We start from the raw sequence: 26,972 nt of genomic DNA, 5'->3' as shown, positions 1-26,972 counted from the left end.
CAATCTTTTTATTTTGGTTTATTCTTGATGCAGAGAAAAGGTGCCAAGATCATACAAAGAGGTCTCATACACCTCCCCATTCAGTATCCTCTCATCATGGTGTATGTATGAAAACTAAGAAACCAATATCGGAACCATAAATGCTGTTTTTAATCTCCATTTTAAGGATGAGCACACTGACCTTCAGTAACTTGCTCCAGGTCATAGTAGCTGGTAATCAGAGGAGCAGGATGCTAACCCAGGGCAGCCTGGCTCTGCTCTCTGTCTCTGGGTTCACACTCGATAGTAGGAAGACACTCCCCCCACCACCCCCGACTCCCACCACAGCCCATAGAGAATCCACATGTTAAACAGTATGCGTGGGGGTTTTCCTGGTGGCTCAGTGGTAAAGAATCCGCCCTCCAGTTCAGGAGACACAGGTTCAGTCCCTGGTCCAGGAAGTTCCCTCGTGCCAAGGAGCAGCTAAGCCCATGCGCCACAGCTATCACACCCAGGAGCCACAACTACAGAGCCCACGTGGCGCAACTACTGAAACCCACGTCCCCTAGAACCTTCCCTCCACAACAAGAGAGTCCCCGTGCTGAGAAGGCCATACACCGCTAACAGAGAGAAACCTCACCCAGCAACGGAGACCCAGCACAGCCAGCAATAAAATAAAATAAATAGAATCATTGAAAAAAGCCCTTTAAAAAAATATGCATGGCTCTTCTGGAAAGGAGTGTGATTTAGAAATCAATGTTTTTCATGAATATTTTTCACTTCAGTCATAATATCTGCTGGTGAGAATTGATCATAAGGGGAATTCACTTCATTGGGAGAGAGGAATGCATTATATTCAGTTAGGAGAAATAAAATATATTAAGCAATGAATTCACAGAAGAATTTGGGAGAAAGAGATGAGATGCAAAGGGGACTGGATGTACCTGTGTGCAACCTCGGGGATGACCCAGGAATACAGATGGAGCCCCGAATCGCAGAGAGACTGGGCTGGGGAGGCCCCTTCGGGTGACCCCAGTTGTGGAAGACCCCCCCCCCGACCCTCAAGTAAACGGTGTTATAATGGAAGCTCTACACTCAAATAAAGTGAGTAGTAACCAGGGGAGAGCCCTGCACTAGGGACAGCTGGGTCTGGGATGAACTCATGCAGTGGGCAGGGGTGCCATCAGAAGCAGGGTGCTTGCCTTGCGAAGAAAGGGATAGTTACTCAGTGGTGCCTGACTCTTTGCTACCCCACGGACGGTAGCCTGCCTGGCTCCTCTGTCCATGGGATTCTCCAGGCAAGGATCCGGGAGTGGATAGCCATTCTGTTCTCCAGGGGATCTGCCCGACCCAGGGATCGAATCTGGGTCCATTTCAGGCAGATTCTTTACTGTCTGAGCCACCAGGGCTGCAGCTAAACGTCGGCTGGTAGAGGCTGGGACTTGCAGGTAGGTCGTGTCCCCAGTGGTGGAAGCCCACGCTGCCACTCTTGTTTGCCATGGCGGCTCTAGCTGTACAGATGCTACAGAGAAACCTTAATTGTGACTGTGCTGAGGAATGACCTCAAGCCCCCTGGAACCCCAGATTTGGTGATAAGGCCCTAGAAACAGACCACAGCCAAGAGTTAATGTCCACCCAATAGGCCAGCCAAGGATCTGAATTCGGAATCTCACCTTTTTGCTGAACCTCCATCTACTTGTGCACCCCAAGTTTAGACCTTTCTATTTCAGCTTAGAAGTAGACACACAACTTCACACCTGAATTCTGCAGCTGTTCCTCGCCAAGCAAACAAATTCAGCTTTGATTCGGTGTGCTTTCAGTGGTCTTATTTCTTACAGTTTTACAGTGAGGTCAACCCAGCCCTGGGGAATCGAGGAGCTCAACTTGTGGTCAAGAGGGCTTCGGGACACTGACTTAGCTTAACAGTGATTCCTGCCTCTGTTGCTTTTTCCATCCTCAGCTGTCGCTGAGAGGGATGGAGCCCCTTCTCCCAAGGGTTAGCGACAGTGGCAGGGACAACATCACCACTAACTCAGGCATGCGCTTTGTGTTAAGTTACTGCTCGCTAACTGTTCCTCACCCTTGCTAGGGGTTTTGTACATATTTTCTCATTAGAGCCCTTCTAACAACCCAGTGAAGAGGATGTTATTGTGCCCACTTTACAGATGAGGTATAGACGGGTAGGGGGACTTGGCCAAGGTCATAGCACCGGAAGCTGATGGGCCAGCATCTGAATGCAGGTTAATCTGTGTATTTCATCTCTACACCATATTGCCTCTTTGCATCTGAGAGATGAATTTCTGCAGTTGATTGCAGCTTTCCTAGTGGTTTTCACCGTAACCCTGGTGGTGTGCTCCTCTCGGGAATTTGGGAGTCCCAAAATAACATAAAGCACGTTAAAAACGAAATGCAAGTGCTTTCTCAGATCACATATTCTGAGATGGATCAACAGGTAAACACTCCAGTTTGCTAGCACCCAGATATGCAACATTTGATCTGTTAAAGATCAGGTGGAAACTTCACCATTTCCCAATGGACAACAGAACCCCCAGGGTCAAGGGAGAGGAAGGGTTCTGAAAAGATGGTGGTTTATCGCTAAGTCATGTTCAACTTCTCGACCCCACGGACTCTAGCCTGCTAGGCTCCGCTGTCCACGGGATTTCCCAGGCAAGGATACTGGAGTGGATTGCCATTTTCTTCTCCAGAGGATCTTGCCAACCCAGGGAGGGAACCTGGGTCTCTTGCACTGCAGGCGGATTCTTTACTGACTGAGCCACCAGGAAAGGCCCCTGAAAGTGTGGAGAGGTGTGCATATGTGAGAGATCACTATTATCTGCTCAGAGGGACACAGGAGGGCAGATCCATTTCCGTAGTTTGTGTCCGAAGTACCACAGACGTCAGTTCAGCTGGAGCCCAGTTTGTGAACGTCTAGTTTCCCGCCTCTGCCTGCCACCCAGCTTGGCTGCCCACAGCCCTCTGGCTGAAGCCACTGTTCCAGGGGATTGAGCCACTGATGACTCCTGCAGGGGGCCGAATAGTGGGGGACTGGGGGACCGGGTCAGGGATGATCAGCACAGCAGCTCAGTTTAGGAAAGAGGTACAGGGCACCCCAGCCTCCCTCCCCGCCTCCCCGGCTGTGGGTGCTGTCCCCACTCACCAGCAAAGACCAGCAGCACGCAGAGCAGGGAGAGGCCCATGACCCCAGCACAGAGCAGTGGAGGCAGCGACTGGAAGGCCCCTTGCGAGCCAGCAGCCCCTTATATCAGATGGCCCTGCCTGCCGAGCTCACTCCCCCCTCCCAGCTTCAGCCCTGCCGGAGGTCACCCAGGCGCTTTGTGTTTCCTCTTTTCTGGCAATGCGGATTTTTATTATTCCTGTTTTTAATAGCTTTAAAAAATGGTTTTGATTGCATGATTGGCATAGAAGATTTGGAGAGCTTGAACAACTAGAAGCAATTTAAAATCCTTTGTGAATCCATTCATCACCATTAATTGTTTCAATGAAATTGACATACAACTGTGTCAATTTAAGGGGACAATATATTGATTTGATACATTTATATATCATGATCTGAGTGTTAGTGCAGCAATAATTAGCATTTCTATCACGTCACGTAATTACAATTTCTCTTTGTGGTTGGAGTAATGAAGATCCAGTCTCTCGGCAAGTTTGGTGACTATAACACAACATTGTTGTCGATATTCACGATACTGTGTGGACCTAGTTACTACTTGTTGCAAGTGCGTACACTTACACGATATTTGTCTTAGCCCTCCCCCTCCCGCACTTCCTCGTAACCACCATTCTACTATTTTAAGATGTTTGCACACACACACACACACACCCACACACTCACACACATATGAACGACGTCTTCTTTACGCACTCATCCTTTGATGGGCACTTAAGTTGTTCCATCATTACCATCTTGGTGTCAATGTTATCCTGGTTCTATTACTCTCTGTATATATCTTTCCACACTTTTCCCTGACCAATTTAGGTAAACACTACAGGTCGTACTTTGTAGTCTGTCTTTTCATTTACTAAAATAACCTAAACATATTTGTATGTTGTTAAACCATCTCCTGCAGATAATTTTGAAAGGTAGCCTTGTATGCCATTCATTTGAAGAATGCCCTATTGTTGGGCATATGGGTTATTTCCAATATCATACTATTCTAGACTACACAGCAGGACAGTGAAAGAAGTCTTTGAGATGAAACCTCGTCCCTGCCCAGGATTGTTTCTACAGGGTGTGCTCCGGAAGCGGGCTTACCGAGTCAAAGCACGCATACAACTTGAAGGCAACTGACATGTGTTGCCAACTTGCCCTGCAGAAGGTCCTCCCCAGTTTAAGGCGGGACTCCTAATGAGGCGAATGTCCTGGACCCAGCCCAGCTAGGGTGGAGGTGCTGATGGCAAGACATGCTTGGCATTACAAATGGATATTCTGCTACAAACGCTCTACCAGTAACCTTCTGAGGTTTGCTGGAGAGCCCACGAGAGCAGAAACTGGCCTTCTTCGGTGTCTGTCAGATGGCTGTTCAAGAGCACAGAGCACAGGCTGACCTCTTTGCTGCCAGCTGACGGGTCTACACAAAGGAAGTCAAGTCACTGCTGGGCGATCTCCCTGTCCCTCTTCCCTGTCTCTTTAAAATCTAGTTTTCCTTTATTCCTAGACTCAGTCATTAACTGATCATCTCATAATGGAAAAGCCATCTGCATGCAGAATACTCAGCAGCACACACATGACATCTCTCCGGCAACTGCTGGGTGCCTCCCCTAGGCGTGCTCTGTAATCACATGCTCCTTACCTCTCTGCTGTTACCAATGTGGGACCTTCCTGTGCACTCTTCTAGGTCTGTGGTTACCCTTCTGAGCCCCAGCTTCCCCCTGAGTTCATCTCAATTGGGCAGAAGCAAAAGTAGCCAGGACTTCTGCTGATTCCAGAGGTCTTTGCCCTAGTGGGAGAGAAGACTTGATAGATGCTGCCAAAAGTCTTCAAAATCTGCTGTCCCAGACATCCCCAGAGGTCCCAGGGCACAGTTCAAAGGGAACGCATTCACACTCGAGCTTCTTCTCCTATCAGCTTGGGACCCTGGGCAAATCACTTGACCTCAAGAGCCTTGCTTTCCTCATTTGCAGAACGTGGACAATGTGGAGGCAACCAGCCCTCTCTCCTCTGATGGCCGTGGGGTTTAGAGACCACATACAGACAACACTCTGCACACAACACACCCGCAGTAGAATGCCATTATGGTGACCGCCACACCGGTTATGTAGCATCACAGGGAGACGAAGAGGCTGGGAGGTGGGACCCAAGCCCAGGCTGCCTCCCTCGTGTCCCACCTGCTGCACCCGGAGAAAGCTGCTCAGCTCCATCTCTTCCATTTTCTCATGCGTGAAACACGGTGGTGAGAGTGTTACGGAACCAAACTTGAGTCCGCTTGCCCAGAAAAGCCAGTCTACTGACTTCCGGTCACAGTGAAGTAAAGAGCATCGTTGACTGCAGGGCACCAAGCAAGCAGTCCAGACAGCTAATGCTCAGTTCAGTTCAGTCCAGTCGCTCAGTCGTGTCCGACTGTTTCTCAAAAGGCCTGAAGTCCCATGGTGGCTTTCAGGGAAAGGCTTTAAAGACAGGATGAGGCAGAGGGGGTTGGGGGTGTGTGGTCAGCCTGTGGGCATTCTTCTGATTGGTTGGTGGTAAGAGAATTAAGGGATCAATATCGTCAACCTTCTGGTTCGAATCGTCTGGAGACTATGTGCTTGTGACAGCTTACATACAGTTACCTCCTTCCACATGGTGGAGTCTATGAAGCAGTTCATATGACTGGCTCAGAACAGCCGTTAAGGAGGAACTAAATGTCCTCGAGTTTGTTTAATGGCTAAACTATTATTTTTATCTTGCTTGACTGTTTTCTTTTGGCTTTGCATTTTTCTTACTTTTCTGATTAAAGGTATTGTTTGGCACTTGGGGAAGATCTAGGAGGTTAAAGTTTTTTATAGTGAGAGGCAGGTGGAAGACTCAAGTGGGGGCAGGTCTGTCCTCGGAAAGCACCATAGGGTCCAGCTTGGTTACCATAGCACCCGCTTCATAGACTTGTGGGAATTAAATGAGGTGATATGGAGACAGAGGTCAGTCAGTAGCCAGAAACCAACAAATGTGAGCTACGGTGACTCCCACCACCATCATCTTCATCTGCACCTTTGCTGCTTAAAATGAACAGAATAAATAGCTATCCTTTTGTTTTACATTGTCTAATCTGCATTAATCCTCTCCACTCTATCATCTCAGTGTACTTGTTCTCTCTAGAAATTTGATCTAGTTTTTTTTTTTTAATATCTTCTATGTTTCTAATTGGCTTCCTTGATGGCTCAGACAGTAAAGAGCCTGTCTGCAGTGCAGGAGACCCAGTTAAATCCCTGGGTCAGGAAGATCCCGTGGAGAAGGAAATGGCAACCCACTCTGGTATTCTTACCTGGAAAATCCCATGGACAGAGGAGCCTGACAGGCTACAGTCCGTGGGGTCGCAAAGAGTCAGACACGACTGAGCTACTTCCCTTTCTTTTTCTATGTTTCTAATTAACAGGCTCAAGTTTCCTGTATGTTCTTAAATATCTAGAATATAGGTGTAAGACTATCATAATACGTTGATCTACTAATCCTATCATTCTGGTTCCTGAGTCTGTTTCTATGGATTTTTTTTTTCATTATGACTTTTTGGTCACCATTGCTCATCATTATAGGAAACACTCTGGGGACTTCCCTGACGGTCCAGTGGTCAGGACTCTGAGCTTCCACTGCAGGGGGTGCTGGTTTGATCCCTGTTTGGGGAACTAAGGTCCCCCACGCTATGTGGCCAAAGAAAATAAGAGAAAAGACTATGATAATAATAAATCTTTGTCCATTTTAAAAGGGAATTTTCTTTAAAATAAATTTCCAGAAGTGAAATTGCTGAATCAGGATAGAAAGGTTCTTAGAGTTCTTCCTTTTTCTGAAATTGGTTGAAATTTAGAAACTCCCTAGCTTTTGGCTCCATCAGCAGCGTATAATAGATGGAACTGATCATTTCCTGATCCTTTCCAGCAAATCTGAGTTTTCACTTCCTTGGAAACAGTGGGGATACACTTGGTGATACTGTTTGCCCATGATCCATCGAGATCTCCAGGTGGAGGATGGGAGGAATCCGGAGAGGGCTTAGACCCTGAAGTGCAAATTCTATGAATAGTTACCATCAGCTGGGGCCCAGCAAGGTCAGGAACCTGCCCAGAGTCACACAGCAGCAGGTGAGTGGCAGAATTTGGGTCAGAATACAGGTCAGCCAGAGCTGCCCCTGCTACATGCTGGGCACTGTTCTAAGTGGTTCACACAGAGTAAGTGCAAAGAGGCACTGCCCGAATCCCCATGATACAGATGAGTCATTGTACCGAGGGGCCACTTTCTTAGCCAGCATAGATGGAGGTGGAAATGAGAAGAGCTGGCCGAGCTTGGAGCCTGCTGCCCCCAACCTCACTGCAGAGAAGGTGAACCCCCATCTCCTAAGAGACACCCCCTTTCAGCCAGTGACCAGAGTCCTTTGCTTGACTCATGCGCTAAGTCGCTTCAGTTGTGTCCAACTCCTTGCACCCCTATGGACTGCCAGGCTCCTCTGTCATCCCTTCCCATAAAGTCTCATTTACTGAAATGGCCCCACTGCCTGGATTCCATCTGAGATGAAACCTGCCAGAGGCGGCTAGATGCAGCTCAGAATTACTATTATTAATGTGGAAGGTCTGTAGGGGAAGAGCAAATTGAAAGAAGCTGGGCTTATCAAGAGATGCTCACACTAAGCAAAGAAAAGCAGAGAAAGTCAGTGCTATATGACATCACTTATAGGTGGAATCTTAAAAAAAAATGATATGAATGAATTCATTTACAAAATCAAAACAGACTCATAGACTAAGGGGAAAGATGGGGGAGGGATATATTAGGAGCTCAGGATTAATAAACACACTACTGTATATAAAATGATCAACAAGGACTTACTGTACAGCACAGGGAATTCTACTCAATATTGTCTGATAACCTGTGTGAGAAAAGAATCTGAGAGAGAACAGATATACGCATATGTAGAGCTGAATCTCTTTGCTGCATCTCTGAAACTAACACAACGTGATAAATCAACTACACTCCATACAAAGTAAAAATTAAATAAAAAATATAAGGAGAAAAATGGGGTAAAAAATATGTATACCTATGGCTGATTCCTGTTGAAATTTGACGGAAAACAACTACATTCTGTACGCAATTATCCTTCATTAAAAATATAAATTAAAAACATAAAGAAAGAAGCTGGGCTTTCTTGGGGTCTTCTGGGCTTCATCTCTGATACGCCCTGCCAAGCGAGGAGGAGGGAGAGATTTGAAATCCCTTTGTGGGAGAGTGACCCACTTTTCTGCAGCTGCACCAAAGCAGAAGTAAAGCAAGTGAATTAAATGACCAGAAACCACTCAAATGTCTGTCTGCTGCAGAATGGTAAACTGTGTGATTATACCACACCAACAAACCACAGCTAGACACAGCGACACGGAAAAACCTCCCAAACATTATGCTGAACACAAAAGAGCACGGATTCTAAGAGAGATTTATATGAGCTTCCAAACAGACAAGCTAATCTGTGCTTTTATTTTTTAAATATAAATTTATTTATTTTAATTGGAGGCTAATTACTTTACAATATTGTATTAGTTTTGTCATACATCAACATGAATCTGCCACAGGTGTACACATGTTCCCCATCCTGAACCACCTTCCTAACCCCCTCCCCATCCCATCCCTCTGGGGCGTCCCAGTGCACCAGCCCCGAGCATCCTGTATCCTGCATCGAACCTGGACTGGCAATTCATTTCACATATGACAATATACACGTTTCAACCCCATTCTCCCAAATCATCCCACCCTCTCCCTCTCCCACAGAGTCCAAAAGACAGTTATATACATCTGTGTCTCTTCTGCTGTCTCGCATACAGGGTTATTGTTACCATCTTCCTAAATTCCATATATATGCGTTAGTATACTATATTGGTGTTTTTCTTTCTGGCTTACTTCACTCTGTATAATAGGCTCATTAGAACTGATTCAAATGTACTCTTTTTAATGGCTGAGTAACACTCCATTGTGTATATGTACCACAGCTTTCTTATCCATTCATCTGCTCATGGACACCTAGGTTGCTTCCATGTCCTGGCTATTATAAACAGCTGCAATGAACATTGGGGTACACGTGTCTCTTTCAATTCTGGTTTCCTTGGTGTGTATGCCCAGCAGTGGGATTGCTGGGTTGTATGGCAGTTCTGTTTCCAGTTTCTTAAGGAATCTCCACACTGTTCTCCATAATAGCTGTACTAGTTTGCATTCCCACCAACAGTGTAAGAGGGTTCCCTTTTCTCCACACCCTCTCCAGCATTTGTTGCTTGTAGACTTTTGCAGAGCAGCCATTCTGACCGGCGTAAAATGGTACTTCTTGTGGTTTTGATTGGCATTTCTCTGATAATGAGTGATGTTGGGCATCATTTCATGTGTTTGTTAGCCATCTATGTCTTCTTTGGAGAAATGTCTGTTTAGTTCTTTGGCCCATTTTTTGATTAGGTCGTTTATTTTTCTGGAATTGAGCTGCATAAGTTGCTGGTATATTTTAGAGATTTATTGTTTGTCAGTTGCTTCATTTGCTATTATTTTCTCCCATTCGGAAGGCTTTCTTTTCACCTTGCTTTTAGTTTCCTTTGTTGTGCAGAAATAGGTCCCATTTGTTTATTTTTGCTTTTATTTCCAATATTCTGGGAGGTGGGTCATAGAGGATCCTGCTGTGATTTATGTTGGAGAATGTTTTGCCTATGTTCTCCTTTAGGAGTTTCATAGTTTCTGGTCTTACGTTTAGATCTTTAATCCATTTGAGTTTATTTTTGTTAGTGGTGTTAGAAGGTGTTCTAGTTTCATTCTTTCACAAGTGGTTGACTAGTTTTCCCAGAACCACTTGTTAAAGAGATTGTCTTTTCTCCATTGTATATTCTTGCCTCCTTTGTGGAAGATAAGGTGTCCATAGGTGCGTGGGTTTATCTCTGGGCTTTCTATTTTGTTCCATTGATCTATATTTCTGTCTTTGTGCCAGTATTATACTGTCTTGATGACTGTGGCTTTGTAGTAGAGCCTGAAGTCAGGCAGGTTGATTCTTCCAGTTCCATTCTTCTTTCTCAAGATTTAATCTGTGCTTTTAGAAGTCAGGACAGTGGCTACCCATTGAAGGGCATGGTGACTGGTGTGGTTACTAAGAGGGCTTCAGGGATGCTACTGATGGTCCTTCTCTTCTGGTATTGGTGACGTTGGTGTGTTCATATTCTGAAACTTCTTCCAGCTGTTCAGTTTCAATTTGTATATTCTTGTGTATCTTTTATAAATCCAGGAATTTGAGTAGTAACAATGATAATGAAGATCATGAGAGTAAAAGCAAATGGACTCAAACTTTGGTAGGAAGTACTTGAGATATCCTTCTAGATGATCAGATATCTTTATAGGTGACCCAGTATGCTTCCAGGTCATCCAATATCCTTCTAAATGGTCCAGTGTCCTTCTGTGTGTGTGTGTGTGTGTGTGTGTGTGTGTGTGTGTGCACGCACTAGATCACTTCAGTCATGTCTGAGTCTTTGCGACCCCATGGACTGTAGCCTGCCAGACTCCTCTGTTCATGGGATTTTCCAGACAAAACTACCAGAGTGGGTTGCCATGTCCTTCAGCAGGGGATCCAACCCTGAACCAAGGATAGAGCCCACGACCCCAGTTTCTCCTACATCATCCAATATGTTTGTAGATGGTAAGATATCCTACTAAATTATGAACAACAACTGAAGCTGTGCAGTGAAAACAAACTTCTACTCTGACATCAGGCAAATCAGGCTTCAAATTCTAGCTTGCTTATGGCATTAATTACATTACTTCGTCTCTCTGAACCTTAAGTTTCCCATCTGAAACTGGGATCAACATGCAGTCTTTGAGGCTTGTTGTCATGAGTACAAGTAGAATGGTTGGCACAAAGTTGATAGTACATGCATGGCACCTGGTGACCCCTCTCCCCAGGAGAAAAGAGTTTAAAGTTCTGAGCTCCCCCTTATACCTCAGGCCCAGAGGCTCTTGCTTCTAAACGATAGAGTTGGTCATAGACCAGGGAATTTCCACTTTGACCTCTCAGACAAATGGCCACAGAACGTGATTTCAGAATCACTCAAAACTCCCCAGGAGAAAGGAGTTTAAAGTTCTGAGCTCCACTTACACCTCAGGCCCAGAGGCTCTTGCTTCTAAATGACAGAGTTGGTCATAGACCAGGGAATTTCCACTTTGACCTCTCAGACAAGTGGCCACAGAATGTGATTTCAGAATCACTCAGAAACCGCTTTCCCAGCAACTTCAACATTGTCATTGCTTGAAGGTTCTTCTTGTTTTCAGACTTGGCCTGAGTCCCTGTGACCTTCCTCAAGGTCACATTACCCTGGGAAGCAACAGAGCCTGGGTGTTCAGAAGGAGGCTTGGGGGTTAAATAGCCCAGATGTGGATCCTGACCTCCATTTATGTTTTCTCATCTGTTATATGGGGTGAAGGAACATGAGACCACCCAGCTATTGGAGTTCTTGTGAGATTTCTGAGATATGGGGCTTGTACCTAGACAGCATATTAAAAAGCAGAGACATTACTTTGTCAACAGAGGTCTGTCTAGTCAAGGCTATGGTTTTCCTAGTAGTCATGTATGGATGTGAGAGCTGGGCTATAAGAAAGCTGAGCACCAAAGAATTGATGCTTTTGAACTGTGGTGTTAGAGAAGACTCTTGAGAGTCCCTTGGACTGCAAGGAGATCCAACCAGACCATCCTAAAGGAGATCCATCCTGGGTGTTCATTGGAAGGACTGATGTTGAAGCTGAAACTCCAATATTTTGGCCACCTGATATGAAGAACTGAGTCATTTGAAAAGACCCTGATGCTGGGAAAGATTGAGGGCAGGAGGAGAAGGGGACGACAGAGGATGAGATGACTGGATGGCATCACCGACTCAATGGACATGGGTTTGGGTGGACTCCGGGCATTGGTGATGGACAGGGAGGCCTGGCATGCTGTGGTTCATGGGTTCACAAACAGTCTGACATGACTGAGTGACTGAACTGAACTGAACACAGTAAGTGTTCAGTAATGATAGTTGAAGTTGCTGTCATTATTACTATCTTGTGGGAGGCAAAGACCACATGTCCAAGAAATCCCAGAGAAACCCAGCAAACAATTGATTCAGCGGGCATAAGGGTTTGTTTGTGCCCTCCAAGAGTCTGTTTCCCAGTCCTGTGTAAGTTCTGGCAGCTCTATGGCGGGGTTAATGATAACCTCCTCCAAGAGGGTTTATGTCTAACCCAGGTCTGCTGCACCAAGAGCCCCTACCCCTGCGGCAGGCCACTGCTGACCCAAACTCTCAAAATCAGGTCTGGTTCAGTCTCTGTGGGGTCCCCTAGTGTGTGCAAGGTATTGCTTGAGCCCTCTGAGTGTTTCTGGAAGGTATGGGGTTTGATCTTAAATGTGCTTTCACCCATCCACCATCTTGCTGGGGCTTCTCCTTTCCTTTGGACATGGGGTGTCTTTTTTGGTGGGATCCAGCAGTCTCTTGTTGATGACTGTTCCACAGCAAGGTGTAGTTTTGTAGTTCTCACAAGAGAAGATGAGCGCACATCCTTCCACTCCACCACCTTGATCGAGAAGAGACAGAGCTAAAGCCAAAACAGCACCCAGCTGTGGATGTGATTGGTGATGGAAGTAACGTCTGATGCTGTAAAGAACAATATTGCATAGGAATCTGGAATGTTAGGTCCATAAATCAAAGTAAATTGGAAGTGGTCAAACAGGAGATGGCAAGAGTGAACACCAACATGTTAGCAATCAGTGAACTAAAATGGACTGGAATGGGTGAATTTAACTCAGATGACCATTATATCTACTACTGTGGGCAAGAATCCATTAGAAGAAATGGAGTAGCCATCACAGTCAATAAGAGAGTCTGAAATGCAGTACTTCGGTGCAATCTCAAAAATACAGAATGATCTCTGTTCATTTCCAAGGCAAACCATTCAATATCATGGTAATCCGAGTCTATGATCCAACCAGTAATGCTGAAGAAGCTGAAACTGAATGGTTCTATGAATACCTACAGAACCTTCTAGAATTAAGACCAAAAAAAAAAAAAGATGTCCTTTTCATTATAGGAGACTGGAATGCAAAAGTAGGAAGTCAAGAGATACCTGGAGTAACAGGCAAATTTGGCCTTGGAGTACAAAATGAAGCTGGTCAAAGGCTAAGAGTATTTTGCCAAGAGAATGCACTGTTCATAGCAAACACCCTCTTCCAACAACACAAGAAAAGACTCTACACATGGACATCACCAGATGCTCAATACTGAAATCAGATTGATTATATTCTTTGTAGTTGAAGAGAAGAAGAAGAAGGAGAAGTTCTATAGGAAAAGTTCTATACAGTCAGCAAAAACAAGACTGGGAGTTGACTGTGGCTCACATCATGAACCCCTTATTGCTAGATTCAGACTTAAATTGAAGAAAGTAGGGAAAACCACTAGACCATTCAGATATGAACTAAAGCAAATGCCTTACAATTATATAGTGGAAGTGAGAAATAGATTCAAGGGATTATATCTGATAGACAGAGCGCCTGAAGAACTATGGACAGAGGTTTGTGACATTGTGCAAAGAATAGCAAGGAGAGATAAGAAAGCCTTCCTCAGCGATCAATTCACAGCAATAGAGGAAGTTAACAGACAATAGAATGGGAAAGACTAGAGATCTCTTCAAGAAAATTAAAGATACCAGGGGGCTTTTCATGTAAAATGGGCACATTAAAGGACAGAAATTCTATAGACCTAACAGAAGCAGAAGATATTAAGAGGAGGTGGCAACAATAAACAGAAGAACTGTACAAAAAAGATCTTCATGGCCAAGATAATCACGATGGTGTGATCACTCACCTAGAGCCAGACATCCTGGAATGTGAAGTCAAGGGGGCCTTAGGAAGCATCACTTTGAACAAAGCTAGTGGAAGTGATGAAATTCCCGTTGAGCTATTTCAGATCCTAAAAGATGATGCTGTGAAAGTGCTGCACTCAATATGCCAGCAAATTTGGAAAACTCAGCAGTGGCCACAGGACTAGAAAAGTTCTGTTTTCATTCCAACCCCAAAGAAAGGCAATGCCAAAGAATGTTCGAACTACCATACAATTGCTATCATTACACACGCTAGCAAAGTAATGCTCAAAATTCTGCAAGCCAGGCTTCAACAGTACATGAACCATGAACTTCCAGATGGTCAAGCTGGATTTAGAAAAGGCAGAGGAACCAGACATCAAATGGTAACATTCAGTGGATCATTGAAAAAGCAAGCAAGTTCCAGAAAAACATCTACTTCTGCTTTATTGACTATGCCAAAGCCTTTGACTGTGTGGATCACAACAAACTGTGGAAAATTCTGAAAGAGATGGGAATACCTGACCACCTGACCTGCATCCTGAGATCTGTATGCAGGTCAAGAAGCAACAGTTAGAACTGGACATGGAACAACAGACTGGTTTCATATCGGGAAAATAGTTTGTCAAGGCTGTATATTGTCACTCCACTTATTTAACTTCTATGTAGAGTACATCATGAGAAATGTCAGGCTGGATGAAGCACAAGCTGGAATCAAGATTGCTGGGAGAAATATCAATAACCTCAGATATGCAGATGACACCACCCTTATGGCAGAAAGCGAAGAGGAGCTAAAAGGCCTCTTGATGAAAGTGAAAGAGGAGAATGAAAAAGTTGGCTTAAAGCTCAACATTCAGAAAATGAAGATCATGGCATCCGGTCCCATCACTTCATGGGAAATAGATGGGGAAACAGTAGAAAGTGTCAGACTTTGTTTTGGGGGGCTCCAAAATCACTGCAGATGGTGACTGCAGCCATGAAATTAAAAGACAGTTACTCCTTGGAAAAAAAGTTATGACCAACCTAGATAGCATATTTAAAAGCAGAGACATTACTTTGCCGACTAAGGTCCGTCTAGTCAAGGCTATGGTTTTTCCAGTGGTCATGTATGGATGTGAGAGTTGGACTGTGAAGAAGGCTGAGCACCGAAGAATTGATGCTTTTGAACTGTGGTGTTGGAGAAGACTCTTGAGAGTCCCTTGGACAGCAAGGAGATCCAACCAGTCAATCCTAAAGGCAATCAATCCTGAATATTCATTGGAACGATGGATGCTGAAACTGAAACTCCAATACTTTGGCCACCTGATTCAAGGAACTGACTCATTTGAATAGACTCTGATGCTGGGAAAGACTGGTCAGGAGGAGAAGGGGACGACAGAGGATGAGATAGTCGGATGGCATCACCAACATGATGGAAACGCATTTGAACAAGCACTGGGAGTCAGTGATGGACAGGGAATCCTGGCATCCTGCAGTGCATGGGATCACAGAGTTGGACATGACTGACTGAACTGAACTGAATTGAAATAGTAATTATATATGTGTGTATCTATATATTAATAAAACATTTTTGTTTCAAGTATAGAGGGAACATGTGTTTCTTAATTTTTTGTTTCTTTTAAAGGCAAGTTTGCTCATGGTCTTTGCTTTAGTTGTGTCTGACTCTTTGCAACCCTGTAGACTGTAGCCCACCAGTCTCCTGTCCATGGGATTTTCCTGGCTAGAATACTGGAGTGGGTTTCCATGCCTTCTCCAGGGGATCTTCCCAACCAGGTACTGAACCCACGTCTCCTGCATTGCAGGTGGATTCTTTACTGTGGAGCCACTTGGAAAGCCTCAAATTCAACTTTCTAAAGTACAATTTACATGAAATTTGGTATGGTCAGTCTTTTTAATTTGGGGCACTCTAACAGGTTTGTAACAGAGTTTCATATGATGTCAACTTTCACTTCCCTGACTCGATGGACGTGAGTCTGAGTGAACTCCAGGAGTTGGTGATGGACAGGGAGGCCTAGCGTGCTGTGATTCATGGGGTCTCAAAGAGTCAGACGTGACTGAGTGACTGAACTGAACTGAACTGAATGTGTAATGATGTGGAGCATCTTTTCTCTACGCTAGTTTATCAATCTACATCTTCTTTGGTGAAGAGTCTGTTCAAATGCTTTGCTCATTTTTAAAACTTGAGTGGTTTGTTTTCTTTTTTATTATTATTTTACTTTACAATACTGTATTGGTTTTGTCATACATCAACATGAATCTGCCACAGGTGTACATGAGTTCCTAATCCTGAATCCCCCTCCCACCTCCCTCCCCATACCATCTCTCTGGGTCATCCCAGTGCACCAGCCCCAAGCATCCTGTATCCTGCATCAAACCTAGACTAGCGGTTCATTTCTTACATGATATTATACATGTTTCAATGCCATTCTCCCAAATCATCCCACCCTCTCCCTCTCTCACAGAGTCCAAAAGTCTGTTCTATATATCTGTGTCTCTTTTGCTGTCTCACATACAGGGTTATTGTTAACCATCTTCCTAAATTCCATATATATGTGTTAGTATGCTGTATTGGTGTTTTCCTTTCTGACTTACTTCACTCTCTATAAACGGCTCCAGTTTCATCCACCTCATCAGAACTGATTCAAGTGTATTATTTTTAGTGGCTGAGTAATACTCCATTGTGTATATGTACCACAGCTTTCTTATCCATTCATCTGCTGATGGATATCTAGGTTGCTTCCATGTCCTGGCTATTATAAACAATGCTGTGATGAACATTGGGGTACACACATCTCTTTCACTTCTGGTTTCCTTGGTGTGTATGCCCAGCAGTGGGATTGCTGGGTCATAAGGCAGTTCTATTTCCAGTTTTTTTAAGGAATCTCCACACTGTTCTCCATAGTGGCTGTACTAGTTTGCATTCCCACCAACCGTGTAAGAGGGTTCCCTTTTCTCCACACCCTCTGCAGCATTTATTGCTTGTAGATTTTTGGATCACAGCCATTCTGACTGGTGTGAAATGGTACCTCATTGTGATCTTGATTTGCATTTCTCTGATAATGAGTGATGTTGAGCATCTTTTCATGTGTTTGTTAGCCATCTGTATGTCTTCTTTGGAGAAATGTCTATTTAGTTCTTTGGCCCATTTTTTGATTGGCTCGTTTATTTTTCTGGAATTGAGCTGCAGGAGTTACTTGTATATTTTTGAGATTAGTTGTTTGTCAATTGCTTCATTTGCTATTATTTTCTCCCATTCTGAAGGCTGTCTTTTCACCTTGCTTATAGTTTCCTTTGTTGTGCAGAAGCTTTAAATTTTAATTAGATCCCATTTGTTTATTTTTGCTCTTATTTCCAATATTCTGGGAGGTGGATCATAGAGGATCCTGCTGTGATTTATGTCGGAGAGTGTTTGGCCTATGTTGTCCTCTAGGAGTTTTATAATTTCTGGTCTTACGTTTAGATCTTTAATCCATTTTGAGTTTATTTTTGTGTATAGTGTTAGAAAGTGTTCTAGTTTCATTCTTTTACAAGTGGTTGACCAGTTTTTCCCAGCACCACTTGTTAAAGAGATTGCCTTTAATCCATTGTATAATCTTGCCTCCTTTGTCGAAGATAAGGTGTCCATAGGTGCATGAGTTTATCTCTGGGCTTTCTATTTTGTTCCATTGATCTATATTTCTGTCTTTGTGCCAGTACCATACTGTCTTGATGACTGTGGCTTTGTAGTAGAGCCTGAAGTCAGGCAAGTTGATTCTTCCAGTTCCATTCTTCTTTCTCAAGATTGCTTTGGCTATTCTAGGTTTTTTGTATTTCCATACAAATTGTGAAATTATTTGTTCTCGTTCTGTGAAAAATACCACTGGTAGCTTGATAGGGAGTGCACTGAATCTGTAGATTGCTTTGGGTAGTATACTCATTTTCACTATATTGATTCTTCCAATCCATGAACATGGTATATTTCTCCATCTATTAGTGTCCTCTTTGATTTCTTTCACCAGTGTTTTATGGTTTTCTATATATAGGTATTTAGTTTTCTTTAGGTAGATATATTCCTAAGTATTTTATTCTTTTCGTTGCAATGGTGAATGGAATTGTTTCCTTAATTTCTTTTTCTACTTTCTCATTTTAAGTTTTGAGAATTCTTAACAAATTCTGGATAAAAATCCATTGTCAGATGTGTGATTTGCAAATATTTTCTTTTGCTCTGTGATGTATCTTTCTATTATCTTAGTATAGTCTTTAAAAGCAGAAGTTTAATTTTCATGAAGTCCAATTTATTATATTTTTTCTCTTCTATAGTGTGCTTTTAGTGTCATACCAAGAAATCTGCCTAGTCCAATATCACAAAGACTTTCTGCTGTGATTCCTTATAAAAATGTTACAAGCTTAGGCTTTACATGTAGGCCTATGATCCATTTTTTTAAAAAATATTCTTTTAAATTTTTGGTAAACTATACAGAAGGTAACACTTGTTGTTGTTCAGTTCAACGTGATGAGTTGTGTCTGACTCTTTGTGACCCCATGGACTGCAGCACCCCATGTTGCCCTGTCCTACACCATCTCCTGGGGTTTGCTCAGATTCCTGTCCATTGAGCTGGCCATGCTATCTGGCCATCTCAACATCTGCCATCTTAATTATTTTTGAATATACAGTTTACTGGCATCAAGTACATTCACAGTGTTGTGCAACCACTACTGTCATCTAGCTGCAGAATTCCTTTCTTCTGCAAAACTGAAACTCTGTACCCACTAAACAAAAACTCCCAGTTTCCGCCTCCCCCCAGTACCTGGCAACCACCATTCTTCTGTCTCTATGAATTTGACTATACCTCATATATGTTCAAGCTGGTTTTAGAAAAGGCAGAGGAACCAGAGACCAAATTGCTAACATCTTCTGGATCATGGAAAAGCAAGAGAGTTCCAGAAAAACATCTATTTCTGCTTTATTGACTATGCCAAAGCTTTTGACTGTGTGAATCACAATAAACTGTGAAAAATTCTGAAAGAGATGGGAATACCAGACCACCTAACCTGCCTCTTGAGAAATCTGTATGCAGGTCAGGAAGCAACAGTTAGAACTGGACATGGAAAAACAGACTGGTTCCAAATAGGAAAAGGAGTCCGTCAAGGCTGCATATTGTCACCCTGCTTATTTAACTTATATGCAGAGTACGTCATGAGAAGTGCTGGACTGGAAGAAGCACAAGCTGGAATCAAGATTGCCGGGAGAAATATCAATCACCTCAGATATGCAGATGATACCACCCTTATGGCAGAAAGTGAAGAACTAAAAGCCTCTTGATGAAAGTGAAAGAGGAGAGTGAAAAAGTTGGCTTAAAGCTCAATATTCAGAAAACAAAGATCATGGCATCCAGTCCCATCACTTCATGGCAAATAGATGGGGAAACAGTAGAAACAGTGTCAGACTTTATTTTGGGGGCTCAAAATCACTGCAGATGGTGACTGCAGCAAATTAAAAGACGCTTATTCCTTGGAAGAAAAGTCATGACCAACCTAGATAGCATATTTAAAAGCAGAGACATTACTTTTCCAACTAAGGTCCGTCTAGTCAAGGCTATGGTTTTTCCTGTGGTCATGTATAGATGTGAGAGTTGGACTGTGAAGAAGGCTGAGCACCGAAGAATTGATGGTTTTGAACTGTGGTGTTGGAGAAGACTCTTGAGAGTCCCTTGGACTGCAAGGAGATCCAACCAGTCCATTCTGAAGGAGATCAGCCCTGGAATTTCTTTGGAAGGAATGATGCTAAAGCTGAAACTCCAGTACTTTGGCCACCTCATGTGAAGAGTTGACTCATTGGAAAAGACTCTGATGCTGGGAGGGATTGGGGGCAGGAGGAGAAGGGGACGACAGAGGATGAGATGGCTGGATGGCATCACGGACTCGATGGACATGAGTCTGAGTGAACTCCAGGAGATGGTGATGGACAGGGAGGCCTGGCGTGCTGCGATTCATGGGGTCCCAAAGAGTCAGACACGACTGAGTGACTGAACTGAACTGAATACCTCATACGAGTGAAATTATATAGGCTATGTCCTTTTCTAAGGAGAGAAGTTTTTAATTTTGATAAACTTCCATTTATCTCTCTCTCTCTTTTTTGGTCACTTGTTCTTTTGTTGTCTAAGAAACCACTGCCTAACCTAAGGTCACAAAGGTCTACTTCTATGTTTTCTTCTAAGAGTTTCATAGTTTGAATCCTTACTGTTTAATCTATTATCCATTTACTTAACACAATGCCCTCAAGTTTTATCCATATAAGTTCAGTTCAGTTTACTCACTCAGTCGTGTCCGACGTTTTGCAACCCCATGGACTGCAGCACACCAGGCCTCCCTGTCCATCGCCAACTCCCAGGGTTTACTCAAACTCATGTCCATGGAGTCGGTGATGCCATCCAACCATCTCATCCTCTGTCATCCCCTTCTCCTCCTGCCGTCAATCTTTCCCAGCATCAGGGTCTTTTCCAATGAGTCAGTTCTTCGCATCAAGAAGCCAAAGTATTGAAGTTTCAGCTTCAGCATCAGTCATTCCAATGAATATTCAGGACTGATTTCCTTTAGGATGGACTGGTTGGATCTCCTTGCTGTCCAAGGGACTCTCAAGAGTCTTCTCCAACACCACATTTCAAAAGCATTAATTCTTTGGTGCTTATCTTTCTTTATGGTCCAACACTCACATTCATACATGACTACTGGAAAAACCATAGCTTTGACTACACAGACCTTTGTTGGCAAAGTAATGTCTCTGCTTTTCAATATGCTGTCTAGGTTGGTCATAAATTTTCTTCCAAGGAGCAAGCATCTTTTAATTTCATGGCTGCAGTCACCATCTGCAGTGAGTTTGGAGCCCAAGAAAGTAAAGTCTGTCACAGCTTCCATTGTTTCCCCATCTATTTGCCATAAAGTGACGCGACCAGATGCTATGATCTTAGTTTTCTGAATGTTGAGCTTTAAGCCAACTTTTTCACTCTCTTCTTTCACTTTCATCAAGAGTCTCTTTAGTTCCTCTTCACTTCTGCCATAAGGGTGGTGTCATCTGCATATCTGAGGTTATTGAATTTCTCCCTGCAATCTTGATTCCAGCTTGTGCTTCATCAAACCCAGCATTTCGCATGTTGTATTTGGCATAGAAGTTAAATAAGCAGAGCGACAATATACAGCCTTGATGTACTCCTTTCCCAATTTGGAACCAGTCTGTTGTTCCATGTCCAGTTCTAACTGTTGCTTCTTGACCTGCATACAGATTTTTTAGGAGGCAGGTAATGTGGCTTGGTATTCCCATCTCTTTCAGAATTTTCCAGTTTGTTGTGATCCACATAGTCAAAGGCTTTTGTGTAGTCAAGAAAACAGAAGTAGATGTTTTTCTGGAACTCTCTTGCTTTTTCAATGATCCAACAGATGTTGGCAATTTGATCTCTGATTCCTCTGCCTTTTCTAAATCCAGCTTGAACATCTGGAAGTTCTCATTTCTTGAGAACTTTGTTCATATGGCATATGTCAAAAATTCCTTTCTTTTTAAAGCTGAATAACATAATCCATTAAAAAACAACTTTACCAAAGTACAATTTGGATACCATACCATTCATTCATTTCAAGAGTATAATTATTTTGTATATTCACAGTTGTGTAGCCATTACCACAATCTAATTTTAGAACATTTTCAACATGCTCCAAAGAAATCACCCCAACAGTTACTCCCCAACCTCCTCCACCCCACACTCCCTTCCCTAAGCCCTAGTGGTGGTGGTTTAGTCACTAAGTCAAGTCCAATATTGAGTCATGTCTCAGGCTCCTCTGTCCATGGGATTTTTCCAGCAGCGATACTGGAGTGGGTTACCATTTCCTTCTCCAGGGGTCCTCCTGATCCAGGGATCACAGCACATCTCTTGCATTGCAGGCAGTTTCCTGAATTGCAGGAGGCTTCTTTACCACTGAGCCAACAGGGAAGCCATGTCTAAGCCATAGGCAGCCGCTAATGTACTTTCTGTCTCTATAGAGTTGCCTCCTCTGTAATTTCATGTAAATGAAATTATATAATATTTGGCCTTTTGTGACTGGCTTCTTTCATTTGACAATGTTCTTGAGGTTCATTCGTCTTATGTATCAATATTTTATTCTTTTAATTGTTGAATAAAACATTTGTCAAATAAGACATGAATTCAAACAATAGTTGAATAAAACATGACTAATGTTCCATTGAATAGATGTTCCATTATGTTCATGTATGCATTCATCAACTGATGGACATTTGTTTTTTGTTTTCTTTTTTCTACTTTTTGGTTATTATGAATAATGCTGCTGTGAACATCTGTGTGCAAATTTTTGTGTGGATGTACGTTTTCATTTCTCTTAGGTACATATCTAGGAGTGGAGTTGCTGAGTCATGTATGGTAGCTCCATGTTTAACACTTTGAGAACTGTCAAATGTTTTCCAAAGCGGCTGCACCATTTTACATTTCCATCAGCAAAATATAAACTCTCCACAACCTCGCGAACACTTGTTATCACTTGTTATCATTTGTCATATATATATATATATATGGCCAATATTGTCATCCTAGTGGGTGCGAAGTGCAGGGGGCCAGCGTGAGGAGCTCCGCCCATGGCAAAGGTCATGAGGAAGGAGGCTCAGCATATGCAAAGGCGTGATCAAGCCTCAGGAAACCCCCTGTTACCGAGCATCTACCCCCAAAACCAGAGTCTGTTTTATGCTCTCACCTACACCTCTGACTTTACGGGGTGGGGGGGGCTCTCCCCCATAACCGTTTCTCTCGGAGAAGGAGTAAACGTGCAGCTCCAAGGCAATAAAAATTCCTGGGCGTGACATGAGTGTTTCAGCTTACAGACTCCTCTGAAGGTTATCTAGCCCGCCTGTACAGATTCGTCTGGCCACATGTGATTGTTTACAGCCTCTCAATCTGAGAGGCATGAGATGTTTTAGACTTACTAAAGGCAAATTCTTTTGGGGAGTTGGAAATTACTAGTATAGTGGGCTGGTTAGAAATTATATTGGTGAAGGGTTTTTCATTTGTTGTACCAATAATTGCTGCTAATTCCCTGCCCTGGGTGTGACAAGGGTGTCTTAGGTCAAACCTCTCTGCTGACAGACTAGCTTGTGTGACAGGATTATCCATACTCCTGCCACTACCCACATGATTGTTTACTACCTCTTAACCATAAACAGCACAGAGAGCTTTGGAGTATTTTGAGAGTCTTAATTAGCATAGGGCTTTTTCTTCTTGTTGAGTCAATGATTGCCTCCATATCCTTAGGCACCTGGGAATATATTAATCAATGTATTTGAAATATAGAAAAGGAAATAGAGTAGTTTTTGATGTTAGCAATACTAGACTTTTTGAGTTAATGGATTTTCTCTTTTGTAATAGATCACTGTGCTTTGTTATAAATCACTGTGTCCTTGCTATGTAAAAATGTAACTTTATCACTATCTTGAGACTAAATAGATCTTAAGGGGGAACACTGGTGAAAGGATTTTCATTTATTGGGCTGATGTTTGCTGCTAAATCTCCATGTTCTCTGCCCTTATAATGAATATAACTAACATATAGGAGAAATAAGTATTAACCTTTAAGCATATAGGAGAAATAAGTATTAACCTTTAAGATTAATCATGTTAACCTTGGGTTAAGTAGATTCCTTTCTTGATTGTAACTCACTACACCCTCACCCTATAGGAATGTAACTTTGTTTGGAGGGTGGTGCCTGGTTTAAGAAAAAACACCCTTGGAATAAATAAGTTTTTTGGTTATCAGAAAGAAAGGATCATAAAATCCCTAAGACCTTTTTATGTGAAGCACCTGATTTTGATAAAGGTCAGGACTGCTGACCCTCACGTGACTCTGTATTCATCCCTATGTGTAACAAAGGTATATAAGCAAACCCAAAAATAAAGAAATCGGATCAGTTTCTGGAAAGACTGATTTCCCCATGTCGTTCTTTCTTGCTCCTCGTTTTTCTGGCTGAATTCCCATCTGGAGCATGGATGCTATTCCACGTAATCCAAGTTTTTCAGCCTCTTTTTTCCACTAATCTTCCTACTACACTATCCATTTCTAATCTCTCTATATATCTGTGATTAAATATGTATTTTTCCAAGGACGCCAACTCCGTCCCCACCTTCAAATCACCCTGGATCCACCGGGGCTGGACCCCGGCAGTGAAGTCATCCCTCATTATGGTTTTGACTGTGTTTCCCTAATGACTAATGATGTTGAGCAAATTTTCTTGGGCTTATTGGTCATTGTTAATCTTCTTTAGAGAAATGTTTATTCAAGTCCTTCACCTGTTTTTTTTTTTTTCCCAAACTTTAAACTTTATTTTGTATTGGGGTATAGCCAATTAACAATGGGGTGGTAATTTAAGGTGAACAGCCCTTTACCTATTTTTAAATTGGGTTGTTATTTTATTGCTGACATACAGGAGTTCTTTACATATTCTGGACCCAAGTCCCGTATCAGATGTATAATTTATACATATATTGTTCTATCCTATGGGCTGTCTTTTTACTTTCTTAGGGGTATGGTTTGAAACACAGAAGTCTTTAATTTTGATGAAGTTCAATCTGTCTCTTTTTTTGGTCACTTATGCTTTTGTTGTAGTATCTAAGAAGCCACTGCCTAAATTAAGGTCACAGAGATCTACTCCTAGATCTTCCAAGAGCTTTATAGTCTTCATCCTTACAGTTACATCTATTATCCATTTTGAGTTAACTTTTGTGCATGGCATGGGAAAGGAAACCAGCTTCATTCTTTTACATGTGGATATCTAGTTGTTTCAGCATCATTTTTCTAAGGCCTCTTTCCTTCTTGAATTGTCTTGGTACCCTGGTTGAATTATGATCCACTCTGATTAATTTATGAATATGGTGAGAAGTATGGAAAAAAATTATTTTTTCTTTTTTCTCCTTCCTCCTTTCCTTCTTGCCCTCTTCTCTCTTTTTCAGATCTATTGTCAATTGTTCCAGCATCATTTCTGAAAATCTATTCTTCCTCCACAGAATTGCTTTTGTACTTTTGTCAAAAACAAATCCTCCATGAATGTATAGGCCTAATTCTGGACCATCTGTTCTCTTGCATTGATTGTCCTTATACTAGTCTATACTGCGTTGATTCAAGTAACCTTATAAGCCTTAAAATTAGATAGTATAAATCTGTCAGCTTTGCTGTTTTCAAAGTCAATTTGATATTCTAGGTCCTTTGCACTTCCATATGCATTTTAGGATCAGTTTGTCAGTTTCTACAAGAAAAGTGTACTAGGATTTTGACTGAGAGGCATTGATTCTATAGAGCAAATGACAGCTTAACAAAATGCAGTCTTCTGATTTATAAACATGGTCTTTCTTGATTTCTCTGGGCATTGTTTCATAGTTTTCTATGTACAAGTCTTCCATGAGCTTCCCTGGTGGCTCAGATGGTAAAGAATCTGCCTGCAACGCAGGGCACCTCAGTTCAATTTTGGTTGGGAAGATCCCCTGGAGAAAAGAATGGCTACCCACTGCAGTATTTTTGCCTGGAGAATCCCATGGACAGAGGAGCCTGACGGGCTACAGTCCATAGAATTACTAAGAGTTGGACACAACTGAGTGACTTTCACTTTCTTCCTTCTTCTTTTCCACTATCCCTAAATATTTCATATTTTTGGATGTTACTGTTAAAGTATACTTTTCAATTCATTTTCTGGTTGTTTATTGCTAGTAAACATGAACTTAAAAGAAATTTAAAAACATGAAATTGCAGGCATGAAATTAAAAGGCTCTTACTTCTTGGAGGAAAAGCTATGATCAACCTGGACAGCATATTAAAAAGCACATTATTTTGCCAACAAAGGTCTGTCTACTCAAAGCTATCCAGGGATTGAACCGAGGTCTCCCACATTGCAGGCAGATTCTTTACCAGCTGACCCACAAGGGAAGCCCAGTATCTCAGAAGATGACCGTATTTGGATAAAGAGTTTAAAACTGAGTTTAAATGAGACCATCAGGGGGTCCCCAGTCCAGGGGCCTGGTCTTTATGAGATGAGGAAATTCAGCCACAGAAAGAAACAGGAGGGATGTGCGTGTACTGAGGAAAGAATATGTGTGAACACAGCAAGCCAAGGAGAGAGGCCTCAGAATGAAGTCAACTCTGCCAGCATGTTCATCTTGGACTCCCAGCTTCCAGAAATGTGAGAAAATGAATTTCTGTTGTTTAAGCAACCCAGTCTATGGTACTTTGTTATGGCACTCCTTGCAGCCTAATACGGTTGGCTTTGTACTCACCTGTTAAGTCATCTAAACGTGAAGTTTATTTATGAAAATGTTTTAAACTACATACGCCATTTGTTTCATACATATAGGGGCTACTTCCAGTTGAATGACTTTGTGTCTTCCAGGGAAATAGACCTTTCCATTTTAGTCATGGAATGTACTGCCTTACATTCATTTTAGCACAGAAAAAAATGACATAAACATATACTCTGCCATATAACTGTGAATCTGCTGTATGACGCAGGGAGGTCAAACTGGTGCTTTGCGACAACCTAGAGGACTGAGATGGGGTGGGGGGTGGGAGTTGGGAGGGAGGTTCAGGAGGCAGAGGACATATGAGCATCTGTGGTGATTCACAGTGATGTGTGGCAGGAACCAAGGCAATATTGTAAAGCAATTATCCTTCAATTAAAAATAAATACATTTTTTAAAAGACAATAAAACCACCAGTTATTCTACTGTCTAAAAGTAACCATTGTGAATGTTTTGCTGTATATCTTTCCATATAATTTTTATACAAGTGCCCACCAACTCTCCTCAATACCCCCCCCCCCTTTTTTTTTAAACAAAATTGCTATTACCCATAATACCCAGGATTTTGGTAATCATCAAGTCTTTGAAAACATACTTATGGATGGATGGTTAAAAATTTGCTTAACTAAGTCCCTAACTTGAGGT

General features: G+C 42.5%; 1 protein-coding gene across 9 annotated transcripts in view; it reads right to left on the bottom strand.

The window, feature by feature from the left end:
* The window catches only part of PLA2G2D (phospholipase A2 group IID), a 79,163-nt gene that overhangs the window by 43,636 nt on the left and 8,555 nt on the right, over positions 1–26,972 (bottom strand). For 8 of the 9 annotated variants that reach the window (XR_006058901.1, XR_006058902.1, XM_060410753.1 and 5 more), the window contains exon 1: positions 3,137–3,213. The exons of the other annotated variant lie outside the window; for it this stretch is intronic. Coding sequence is in view for 6 of the 8 variants with exons in the window: in XM_060410753.1 (XP_060266736.1) it covers positions 3,137–3,176 (40 nt within the window). In the remaining 2 variants the exon portion in view is untranslated. Of the gene's footprint in view, positions 1–3,136; positions 3,214–26,972 lie in introns of those variants that run through there. 9 annotated transcript variants of the gene reach the window in all.

The sequence above is a fragment of the Ovis aries genome, chromosome 2, assembly GCF_016772045.2.
Source record: "Ovis aries strain OAR_USU_Benz2616 breed Rambouillet chromosome 2, ARS-UI_Ramb_v3.0, whole genome shotgun sequence".
Taxonomy (NCBI): domain Eukaryota; kingdom Metazoa; phylum Chordata; class Mammalia; order Artiodactyla; family Bovidae; genus Ovis; species Ovis aries.
This window is presented reverse-complemented; position numbering and strand designations above follow the sequence as displayed.